At 38.3% G+C, this 13,245-nt stretch overlaps 1 protein-coding gene across 1 annotated transcript in view; it reads right to left on the reverse strand.

The window, feature by feature from the left end:
• CNTNAP4 (contactin associated protein family member 4) overlaps positions 1–13,245 on the reverse strand; it is a 334,655-nt gene that overhangs the window by 123,996 nt on the left and 197,414 nt on the right. The window contains exons 5-6 of the mRNA XM_075828837.1: positions 3,784–3,987; positions 2,972–3,156 (exon numbers count right to left, since the gene is read on the reverse strand). Of these exons, the coding sequence (XP_075684952.1) occupies positions 2,972–3,156; positions 3,784–3,987 (389 nt within the window). The remainder of the gene's footprint in view (positions 1–2,971; positions 3,157–3,783; positions 3,988–13,245) is intronic.

Here is a 13,245-nt window from a genome sequence, read left to right on the forward strand (position 1 = left end):
ATGTCAATAGCTCCATTAAAGTAAAATAATTGATAGATGATGCGATAGAGGCAGTGTGATATATTTCTAAAATGTTATTACTAATCTCAAATGCATTTGCTTAAACATGTACATAATAATCTTGTAAAACTTTGTAAATTCCTGTAGAATGTGACTCTTGCTCTGCACAACCTCCGAGTTATAGTGATACAGTACTTGGAGCCATAAATGGGGCCATACTGTATGTCTATAGGGCCCTGACTTCATAAGCACTTGCTCTATTGAACGCCGTATTATGGAAGTATATCTCCAAAATGTGGTTCTGCATAGAGGTACGGCACATGGGGTACCTATGGCACCGTACTACTATAGAAGCTCTGTGTGCTACTTTACGGGCACCTTGCACATGACTGCCATGTGCAAAAGCCCTAAGGCCTCCTAAACCGCATGTACATTTTTGTAGCATGTTTTTATTTATGTCATTTTGTACATGCGTTTTTCCTGCCGTTCTGTAAAGAAGTTCTATAGAGAAGCCTATGGAGAAAAATGTCAGAATAAACATCAGAATATACCTGGAACATGCAGTGTTTTGATAAAAACACAAATGTCCCCAAAAGTGCTACAAATTGGCAAAAATCAGAATCATCTGGATGCAGCATTTTTTTACCCCTCAAAAAAACGAGCAAAAAATTACAGAACAAAAAACCCTTAATCAAAATGCTGTGTGTGCAAGATTATTGTGACCCGGACAAATGAAAAGACAACCAGTCACAAATATAATTGAAAAGGTTATGATCAAATAAAAATCTTTGACTCTTCTGACACAAGTGGAGATTTAAGTTTATTGATTTATTGAGTAATAAATAAATGAATAAATAAATAAATTTATTAATTAATTAAATCAACGAATATCTGATAAAACAGTTAAACAAAGTTCCCCAGGAGTCACCCCAAAGGAAAGGAGACAGCACACCAGCATGGATTCAAAGGTGTTTATTCACCCAGCGTATAAATGGCAACGTTCCACCTTCTCGATGAAGGCATTTTCAGCTCCTTCTAGTTCTCTATTTTGATCAAACATTTAAGATGTATACATTATGAGCTTCAAAAATTGTCTCATATTAGGTTTTTTTTCAGGCTGGATGGAGATTAGAAATATCTTTTCTGAGAAGGCATATGTTGGGCATATAATATTTTACGCCCTGTGGATATATTTTATTCCAGTAACCCATTCACAGTGCATTACATCACTCTTTTATTTTTCTCTTATGCTTTTCATGATCATGCCTTATGTATTATTGAAGCCTGCTGGTTAAGCTGGGATAAGATACTGTAGCACTAATCCCATGTGAGGAAGTATAATAGATTTGAGCCGGTATAGGAAGCTGCCAGCATGCATTGAGTTTCTTCTATTCCATAACATGGATGTATTTTTATTAATAAAAGTAGGCAGAAGTCCCAACTAGAAAAAAAACTTACCCAAGTAGTGGAAAGATATCGAAGTACAGAGTAATTAAGTAAAAGGGTCTCAACATGTATATACATTAATTCTTATCTGCAATGTAACCGAAACCATGTAATAGTTGTTGTCTGGCATCCCTGAACGGAACATAGACTTAAGAATGAGTTACGTTCAAGCCAATAGAGCTGCTAAGTAGAGAGAGAAGTATATGTACATGAATATTTATAGCGTATTAAAGCCAGACTACAATAAACACTTGACTTTTCAGGTGCCACTGCAGTCAACATCAATTTTCCTCCACATCCAAACCCATCACACTCATAAGGGCTCTGAGCTGAGATATTTGTTTGTGGGATACCAACAATGGAGAACCAATGGTTACCAGTTTTCAAATGTTATTTTCTTTCCTTGAATCTCTGGCTAACAAAATAGTGGCTTGAAAGATACTAGGGAAAAAAATCACTAGCTGTGCAGAACATCTAATTTTATTAGTCATGGAAAGACGGTCACTAATAACAACACCTTCTCCAATATGAGAGACTTGTCAAACCAGTTCCTTTCCTGTTGTCGGTATAACTGGAGGACAAAAGTGGAACATTTCAGGATTTGAGACAAGTATCATCAATTTGCCCACACTTTTAAGACATTTCAAGTTCTATAGAGAACATAGTGTTCTAATAGACTTTGTAGATTCAGATTGACCTAACATGGCACTGATGGGGTTATCCAAGTTAATTAAGAAGCCAAAATATAATAATAGAACTATGCGAGTATATCAATAAGTTATTCACCGTCATTTTTTGTTCCTCTCTCACAAAGTCCAGTGAAATGAATGAAAGTTATTATGGCATTTGCATATATGTGGATTCCTAAACTTTGGAGATATCTGGAAGTGTACAATGTAATCATAGAACAATGTATGTAACTGTAAATAGTAAATAAAAGTAATACATAAATTACATGTCAACCGTTAAAAGTATGTGTATGACACACACGTAGGATACATATAATAGAAAAGAGTGGACTACAGATGAAGATACTCGATAGCCAACTCACTTCATTGTCATATTTAGTAGACACTTACTTATAAATGAGATGATGAATGTAATGTAAGTACAGATGTGTGTCCACCCTTCATTTTTTTTGAACTGTATAAAGTGATACAATTTGTCATGATGTTAATTAAATACAATCTCCCGCCATCCAGTAAACAAACGTTTATGTTAAACGTATACATTTTTTTAACATGAGTGTCTATGGGTGATAGATGCCTCTCATGAATGCCACCCGTCGCCCATAGACTTCCATGTTAAAGTTTAACGTACGGATGTAGCCATCTTTATCTTGACTCTGATAACATGCTGCAGCGTGATATCACACAACAAAAGCCATTGAAAAGACACATCTGTACCGATGAAATGGCAGTCATTTCATTTTGTCATGTATGGAGATATTAAAATGAAATTGTTTTAATCTTCTAATGTCTTGTTTTAGTCTCTCATCCATATTCCATATACACAAAATACACACCTCATAATCAATGTCCAAATAGGAGATGTCTCCTTTCATGAAGAAATGATGCACATGTCTGTCGACAGTGAAATTGACTTGTCTTCCAAAACGCTCTATGACAACTGAATGCCACTGCTGGTCATCTAGTAGGCTCCCCAGGAACACATTAACATGGGGATTAGAGGTATGAAATTGCAAATTTCCTTAAAGGAAGACAAATAAAAATTAAATAAGCATATATTATCTGTGCAGGAGCTTATGTTGAGCACATTATATTCTCTCTCCTGGTGAGGTATGTAGAAGAGGAATATACTAGGCCTAACATAATGCCTCAGATTTGCCCGGAGTGCTCCTTTAAATAATTCCTTGTACAGTATTACTAAAGGGTTATTCCCATCTTATAAAGTTATGGCATAGCGCTAGGATATGCTATCACTTTATGATCGTGGCTGTCTAACCTCTGGGACCCCCACCTTTCCTGAAAATATAGGCATCCCAGTGCTGATTTAGTGCTGTACACTGTTTTTCCCGGCACAGTGTCGCTCCTGGGCACAGTGAAGGGGATGCAGCACTAAATCAGCTTTGCGGCACCTTCATTCTCAGAACCAGTGGGGATCCATGAGGTCAATCCACCACCCATCATAAAGTGATGGCATATCCTATGGACATGCGATGGTAATAAGCCTTTAAACATTATTTGTCTACATTCAAACATTACTTACGTAACATATGTATTTGCTCTATGTTTGCAACATTTTCCAAAATTTTGCCACAGATATCATCCTTTTTGAGGAGCTAAAATGAATAGTGCATAACACTTAACAGCTTACCAAGATGAATACTTAAGCAAAGTCTTCCTTTAATTAGCTCCAGTGCAATATGATCTCCATTTTGTCCTTCTCCATAAAGTAAAACACCATCACTGTGCATTGTTTTAAACTTAAGAGAAATCAAATCTTTTGTTGTGCTCACTGACTTTTCATGGAATCGATACATTATGGAGCTTTTACCATCAAGATAAATAATATTAGAACCTGCAAATTAAAGAAAAAAAAAAGTTAGTCCAATTGCTTGTTACATTTTTTTCAAATCATGATAGCAAATTAAAGGGTAACTAAAGGGTAACTAAAGTTAAAGGGTAACTAAACATTCAACAAATTTCCTACATGTCATAGTGACATGTCAGAATCTTTGATTGGTGGGGTCCAAGCACTGAGACCCCCACCCATCGCTAAAATGAAGCGGCAGAAGTACTCATGTGAGTGCTCAGCTGCTTCGTTTCTGTTCGGCTTTTTCTGGAAAGCCCATGTAGCGGAGTACGGGCTCATAGGCTTTCTATTGAGCCGGTACTCTGATACATTGATTTCTGGAAAAAGCCGAAAAGACACGAAGCAGCTAAGCACTCACATGAGCACTTCTGCCGCTTAGTTTAGCAATTGGTGGGGGTCTCAGTGCTCGGACCCCCACCAATAAAAACTTCTGACATGTCACTATGACATGTCAAAAGTTTGTTGAACATTTAGTTACCCTTTAAGATAGACTTCAATGGGAAATATTCAAATCCATATTAGCATTTAGTGCTGATGTATTAAAAGTGATTTAATTTAGTTTGTCAGTTTAACAGATGATTAGAAATGTACTCAAAACTTTTATCACCTCACCCATTCACTCATCTTGGCAGGTGATACATAGTGTATTATTCAGAAGAGGTTATCCACTTAGAGAGGAGCATCTCATCTCAACAAATGTTTACTGCACTTCTAAAGACTTTTTTTTTTTCTTAAACTGAAATTGCTCCTTATTTATTCATAATGCTTTAAACTACACAAAATCTGAACTTAACCAACTTAGGCACAAAATAATTGTTTGTTTTTTTTACTTTACAAAACAGCCAAACTCAGACCGCAACCCCACTCCCCAAAATACAGTCCCAGTGCAGTAATACAAAAATCCTATAGTGCCATGCTACACAAGTATACTCTAATACCGTGTACTTAATTTCCCCAAAATGTATATAAGAAAATGAATATTTAACAAAAATATAACACATGCAAGCATTCATCAATCAAAAATTTGTACAGAATCATCTGACAAGTCAGTCTCAACATCTCTGCCACAACATATCATTAATGTGTATATCCACCTCCCACTAAGGAACCAGCAACCACCAAGCCCAAAGCTACTTAGTTACATTATTAGAGCCAAGGATTAGTTTAAATGAGTCCCAGACAATATCTCACCAATTCTCTGGATACCAGGTTGGGTGTATCAATCCATGGAGCTCAAACCTTTTCAAGTTTGGGCAGCGTTCCTCTTTTTCTATAGACACCCTTTTCTAGGCTCACCAACCAGTTAATTTAGTTAACAAATTCTTGTCTGGTGGGACTCATCTCGTCCAACCAGTGTTGGCGTATTAATTTGCGTGCCATGTATAACATCTTAGCTACCGCCAACTTACCAGGCTTCGTGGTCGCTAGCTCCTCCACATATCCCAACACACAAACAAGCGGGTTCATCCCAACAGCTACCTGGAAAACCTTAGATATATTAGTCACTACCTCTCTCCAAAAGCTCTACAAATTATGACAGGACCAAAACATGTGAAGCAGAAATATGTTTACACCGAGGGCATAACGAATCCGGTTTAAGTCCAATAAACCCAATATCATAAAGAAATTTTGGTATCTTACACACCTTACGTAGTAAGTATAGATGAGACAATCTGAGCTTCACTCAGGGACAGTTGTGGCACCCTCTCCAAAATTTCCCTCCACTGAATATCTTCCAAGGGCCCCATTTCTGCCTCCTGCCTTTCTTTGCTCCTCCACCAGAATCATAAGTGCTTTATAAAGTCTAGAGAGAACTCTAGCAGAAGTCTTTGTAGTCTCATTAAATGTATAATTTCATTATCAGTAATAACACATCCACTGTCCCCAGCATAATCTGCCTGGAATGAATGCCGTATCTGAAGATATTTATAGAAATCTGAGAAGGGATTTACATGGGAGCCCTGGAGTTGCTCAAAGGAACGCAATGTCCCATTACTCACAATCTGAACCACCCGATTAAGACCAGCACGTTTCCAATTACCCAATCCTTCAAGCTGACATTAATTAGATAACCACAGAGTCTCCCATATGGCTGTGTACTGGGTAGCACCCTATATAAGTTGCAGTTCCCTCACCTTCCACCACACCAAATGAATACATTTTACAGTGGGCAAGCAGTTAGTCGGCAAGTTCAATTTATCCGCATCCAAAACCTCTTATAAACTATCCCTTCCAAAAAGCCCTTTCAATAAATTTCTCTGGGGATCTGCATCTACCCCTTCCCATCCTCGCATGTGCTGGAGTTGACCAAAATTATTGCGCAAGCAGCGATCAACCGATGAACGAGAAACCGCTCGCTCATCGTATCGTTTATGCAGTAATTAATATTATTGTTGTTGGCAGCACATCTCCCTGTGTAAGCAGGGAGATGTACTGCCGACATGATGGAAATGTATGGGGACAAACGATCGTATTAACGATCGGTCATGCCCACACATAACCATGCAATGCTCCTTGTGAAAGGAGCAAACAAGCACCGATCAACGAGCTGCCACATTGATCGGTGCTTGTTTTCACAGCCCATATCGGGCCGTATAATAAGACCTTAATTATTGAGACCTATAATCTCAACCTGTGGTTTCTGTGTAGCATAGGTTGGGAATAAAATTAAATGAAAAACAAAAAGTTATGTGAAATGGTCTAGTGCATTGATACCCAATCAGTAGCCGGAAACACTGTGCATAACAGTATGAGGTCAAGAGCTGCATGTGAGACCCTTACGATATGGCAGACAGAGCACCACTGGTCAGGTCCTTCTAAATTTTTGTTTTATATTTCATGCATTTTTCATTTACATTAGATATTAACTGGGATGGCATTGGGGGGGGGGGTGGGGGTGCGACAAACTGGGCAATTGCCCAGGGCCACCATCCTCCCAGGACCCCCTGCCCATTGGCGGAACTACCACTATAGCAGCCCAGGCCCGCGGCATGATGGGGCCCATGCAACCAGGCACATAATATTTATGGGCCTGGGCAGTGCGGGCCCCCTCATGCCCAGTGGTGTCGCTAGCACCGGGGAGGCCAGTGGTGCCAGCGACTGCCACATTCAAATGTATTTGCATCCTCAGAATGCAGATGCAATTGAATATGTGGTGGAGCAACTCAATGCTCCGCCATTCACTAGGCTACAGGCCACGTTAGGCCTGCAGCCTATAAGACACTGGGACAGAATGCCTGTGCAGGCCAGCGTTATGGGGTCACTAAATCATGCCGGCCTACACAAGTGCCCGTTTTGGCATCTCGATGCTGTGGAGAAGTTCCATCCGTCACGGGAACGGGGCTAATTGAGTACAATTTTTTATTTGTTTGTGGGGTTGTGTGGCACTATTTACAAGGTGTGCTGTGTGGTACTATCTACAGGGGGTTGTGTGGCACTATCTACAAGGGGGTGTGTGGCACTATCTGCAAGAGGGGGCTGTGTGGCACTATCTACAAGGGGGCTTTAAGGCACTATGTACAAGAGGGGGGCTGTGTGGCACTATCTGCATGAGGTGGCTGTGACGCACTATCTACAGGGGAGGCTGTGTGGCACTATCTACAAGAGGGGGCTGTGTGCCACTATCTAAAAGGGGGCTGTGTGGCACTATCTACAAGGGGGCTGTGTGGCACTATCTACAAGGGGGTGTGTGGCAGTATGGCACTATCTACAGGGGGGCTTTGTGGCACTATCTACAGGGGGGCTTTGTGGCACTAACTACAGGGGGGCTTTGTGGCACTATCTACAGGGGGGTTGTGTGGCACTATCTACAAGGGGAGCTTTGTGGCACTAACTACAAGGGGGGCTGTGTGGCACTTTCTGCAAGAGGGGGCTGTGTGGCACTATCTACAGGGGGGCTTTGTGGCACTATCTGCATGAGGGGGCTGTGATGCACTATCTACAGGGGAGGCTGTGTGACACTATCTACAAGAGGGAGCTGTGTGGCACTGATTGGTTGCTATGGAACCGGCGGCCTAACAAAGGCCCCCAGGCCTGCCATGGCTATAAGAGTATTAGGTCATGGTAGAGGCACATCCTAATAGACTGCCTGTCAGTTTTACACTGATAGGCAGTAGTACTTTGGTATACTTAAGGCCCTACTACACCGGCCAGTGATCAGGCAAACGAGTGTTCATAAGAACACTCGTTCCTGATCATTGCCCTGTCTCATTGATCGGCACTGGTTTACACGGCCCACGTCAGGCCGTATAATAGGAGCTTAAATATACTGAAGCATTATATAAGTTATCAAAAGATCACATAAGTCCCCTACTAAGGACTTAAACTTTATTTCACTTTCCTAAATTATTTTTTAATAGGAACAAAAAAAAGTGCACAATGAAAAAAAGAAAATAAAACAACTTTTTTTCCATCCCCCTCTCGAAAAAAAAAATTAAAAGTCAATCAATAAGTTCCATGTTTACCCAAAATGCTACCAATTTATACTACATCTCATCCTGCAAAAAAACAAGCCCACATTTAGCTACATCGATGGAAAAATAAAAAAGTTATGGCCCTTGAAATGCCACGATGCAAAAACAAATTTGAGGAAAAAGTGTTTTTATTGTGCTAAAGATGTCAAATATAAAAATCCTATGCATATTTGATATCGCCATAATTGTACCGACCCATAGAACACAGATAACATTTTATTTATACCGCACCATGCTGGAAAAGCTGTTGTTTTTCCATTCCTACAGAAAGAGTTAATAAAAGTTAATCAATTAGTCATATGTCACCCAAAATGGTGCCATTCAAAAAATACAACTCATCCTGCAAAAAAAAGCCCTCATTCAGGTTTGTCGACGGAAAAATAGAAAAGTTTTGGCTCCCAGAATGCGGTGACACAAAAAACAAAAAATTGCCAAAATAAGCTTGGTACTTAAGGAGTTAAAAATGGAGGTATAATTTAAAGTTTTCACAATAGCTCATAAGACTTATTTCCTTCTTGTCCTACATTAAACTGCATTTTTTAATGGAGACAGAAGAATATAGAATAAAGAGAGTTTAAAGTTTTTTTTCAGCCAGAAATCTATATTTGTCTTTTCCATTCCATTACTGAAAGGTTTCTGATTTACTGTTAGAATGGAGTTTTACAGTAAGTGAGAGGATCAGAGGCTGATGGATCTGTGACTTGAATGGCATGACGACGTTTAACGTAAACTTGATTTGATGTATTGATTAAACAGAAAGGCAATGACATAGACACAATATACATTTAACAAGACATGTTTTTTGAACATTAAAAGCACTTACAGAACGTCTTTCTAAAAGCTATGAAACCTCTTCTAGGAGAAAATACAAGTGTTTTCATGCAGCTTAACAATGTAAAAGTAAAAAGACATGACACATTTCTGTATACAGTTTCATAAGTGGTAAAAATTCACTGTTCAAGAAGAATGGACCAGTTCTGGTTTATGCGTCAGAAAAATAATATGTAGTCTTCTTCTGCAGGTGAAGCAAGGAGAGTCTGGGATTTCATACAGCCCTGTAGGTTTTATCCGAATACTGTGGTTAAAGGGAACCATTCCAATCATAATGTATTTATATTATGAATTTTCTAACTATGACTACTATGCATTTCCTCATACCAATCTGCAATGAAATACGTAGCATGCCTACAACCCGCTGCAGATTATTAATGCTGAGAATGAAGGGGGGGTTTGGAACTCCATTCACTAATATTGTACTGTACTTTGTTGCAGAATTTTGGTGCGAATTCAACCAAAATTCCACAACAAATACACAATGTGTGAACATAGCCTAAGGTCTCTTTCACGCGACCGTTGTGCCACTCGGGCCGTGTTTGACGGCTTCCGAGTGGAGGGCTTCATTCACTTCAGCGGTGAATCGGGTCCGTGAAAAATGGTCTGAGTCTCCGCTCCGAGGAAAGATAGAACATGTCCTATCCTTCCTCGGATCACTGACGTGACTCGGCCGGCGTACACGGTTGTGTGAATGAGGCGTTAATGGCCCTCTTTTTGAATGGATAAATAGGTTTGCATTAATACTTTTACTATATTGTTTCAGAAAGTATCTACATGCTTGCGAGCTTGTGTATTATGTCATTATTTGATTTGAGTTTTGATTTTTGTGGTAATATGTACATGAGAACCTATTCAAGTGTAAAGGCATGAAATAGTGGATCTTTCACACAACAAACTATAATTGTCCCTTTCTGACTATATTAACAGTTTGGGAGTAAGTTGTCTGAGGTAGTCTAAAATTCACCTTCTGTGTCATCATAAGCTCAGGCTGCTGCTATGTCCCCCTCCTTTACACTGCAGCTCTGCTTGTTCTGCTTATATGCGATACGACATTCGGCTTAGTGCATGGTAAGCTGGTTTCCATTACAGAATGGGCATAATGCTTTTAACTAATCTTAAAGCAAAGGAACCTGAGACAAATTAATCTTAGTAAGAGGAGAACTCAGACCTTAAACTAAACATAGACAATAAATGGAAATTCAACTATTCAACTTTTCAGCTAGTACAACTATTCAATTGTATGACAGCAATATTGCCTGATATCCCTATAGACATTTCCAAGGAAAACACCATACAGTTAATTTCTTTTAAAACAATACAAATACCCACCCTGTTTACAGGACAGGTGATAACAGCCCTAAATAGCAGAAATAGACTACAACAAGTGTTGGCTAAAGAATCGAACCTAATAAACATTGTGGTCCCCAAATGATCCCTTTAGAAAGTGTTGACTGCGGTGAATATTTTGAAGTCAAATATGCCGTCACCTTCACTTTCCTTTACAATTATAATTTAAATATTATGGAACATTTGGAAATGTAGATATTATTTTATAGAACTCCTTTGGGATTCATAAAAAGTCTACTTAATATTAAGGTTTATAGTGATGAAATGTGCAGAATGTTAAAGATGATGTTCCGATAGGCAAAGTTATTAGCAGATCAATTTGAAAACGTTATAAGGTGAAAGGAGCTATGGTATAATCCTAAATTGATCAGCTTGACATTCCATCATGAAGTTGGTGTTAAAGATAAGGGAATTAGCTCACTACTAGTTATATTCTGTTATCTGAAATAATCTTTCTATTTCCGTTGTACAATTTTCTTTTAAATATTCCTTTAAAGATTGGCATAGAGTGAAAAGAGGCTGCTAAAACAGTTTCACCTCGTCTTGGCATTGTAAAGGGAAAATAAAAAAAACTACAGGGCACAGACAGTTACAGTAGATATGGAATTAAAAATTGTGCAAGCACGTGCTCCAAATGATAAATCATCTAGCTGTCTTTTTCTTCTCATTTTTTGCATGTTTTCCTAAATTTTTACATTGGGGAATTAGTTAATTTTCCATAGGCATGCGCCAATGTATTAAACCCATGCAACATTTTGTTAATCAGAACTGTGAGGCAGCCTACACCAAGTTAGACCAGATGTGGCATTGTATTTATTTTGCAACATTTATGCGACTACTGTGTGACATAGTTACATAGGTTGAAAAAAGACAAATGTCCATCAAGTCCAACCGTACTCAATAAATTAAATGTCATTCATCGCTTGATTTATTATAACCCTCAATGCCTCGTCAATAAATAATAATCTAGCCTTTTTTTAAAGGCTATGTAAACCTTTGAAAGACAAGAAAAAAAAAGTGTATCAATGTGTTTTGTGTAACTTTGTAAATACTTTTAATTAAATATTATTTTTACTTTTTTAGATACAGCTGCTCTGTATTCTCTACACACAGAAGGTGTATCGTTCACTATTCACTTAATCCGCCAGTCCAGTGAACCTGGCGGGTTCAGTGGGTCCTGCGTGTCTCTGATACGCAGGATCCACCTTTAATCTATCACATCTAAGTTCATAAAATGTCTTGATTTTCTTCTCCATTTTTAAACATTTTTTCCAAAATTTGAGCTTAGTTTCTTGTCCTGTTACTCTCTTGAGAATACGTTTTACACTACACTGTGTCTTTGTTTTTGTATTACAGGGGACAATATAACCATTTGTTGAAAATGTGATATAATATACGCCATTAATGAGTATATTACGCTGAAATGATCATGGAGAGGCTTTTAAAGTTGCAAGAGAACACAAAGCACAATAATTAATGAGCCTATTCTATCATTTCCAGAGAGGTTTAACTTGATTAGATGTGATTAGATAGATTATTCTGAAATTAATAAAAGTAAAAGATACTTATCTAGTGCTAGTGAGTAGCATGCCAATGTTGCTCTGCCTGATATGCCACTTAACATGTGAAAAAAGAAAAGGAGTTTTCAGTGCAATGTAAACTACTGAAGCTTGACATGGATTGTCTACACGCTTAAGTCTCACTATATTTATGCTTTTCCTTAAGGTAAAAAAAATTGTGACCAATTTAAGTAATGGTAATAAATATTTATAACACAAACAGTAGTTTGTGCATAATTTGAATAGCAAAATGATGTTGCAGGACTGAAACAATTGTTAGAAAGAGAAAGCGAACGACAGACATAATCAGTTCATAAGCCGGGGTATTTTAGACTATGAGTAGGTTGCATAGCGTAAGTATTTTTGTTTATATTATAATATGCTGTAGTACATATAGTGTATACCAAATATATGCATAGTATATACTATAAGTCAATGTGATTAATTTCTATGGGTGAGCCATTGTCATGGGCAACAACACAAGCTTTTTATACATCTTGATAATATCTCTAGCTTCACTATCATTGACAAAATGCAATTTAGAGTTTAACTTAAAGATGTAACATCACAAATTAAATTTTTAAATTTGTATATTTTTTTTTTATATCAGCTCTTAGAAGCCCAGTATTTTACAGAAAGCTGGGCATAGTGTTCACTATGAACATAATTGTAAGCAACATTTTAGGGTACTTAAAGTGTAACTAAACTTTTAAAAAACTTTTGACAGTGAGACCCCCAATTTCACTGTGATCCCTACTGATCGCTAAAATTAGGCAACAGATTTGCTCGGGTGAGCACTGAGCCGCTTCATTTCCTCGGAAAGTCGAGCAAGCGAGGTATGGGCTCAGTAGAAAGTCTATGAAAATGGAACTGATTTTCAGTAGCAGAAATGTCCGAAAAATAATCTGCCACGTGTGAGTGCACCCCAAGGGTATGTTCACATGTAGTGTACACTGCATATTACAGTAGCAGCAGAGTGGATGAGATTTGAACAAACCCCATCCACACGCTGCGTAAAAAAACAGCTGAAA

This window comes from Rhinoderma darwinii, chromosome 1 (assembly GCF_050947455.1).
Source record: "Rhinoderma darwinii isolate aRhiDar2 chromosome 1, aRhiDar2.hap1, whole genome shotgun sequence".
Lineage (NCBI taxonomy): Eukaryota > Metazoa > Chordata > Amphibia > Anura > Rhinodermatidae > Rhinoderma > Rhinoderma darwinii.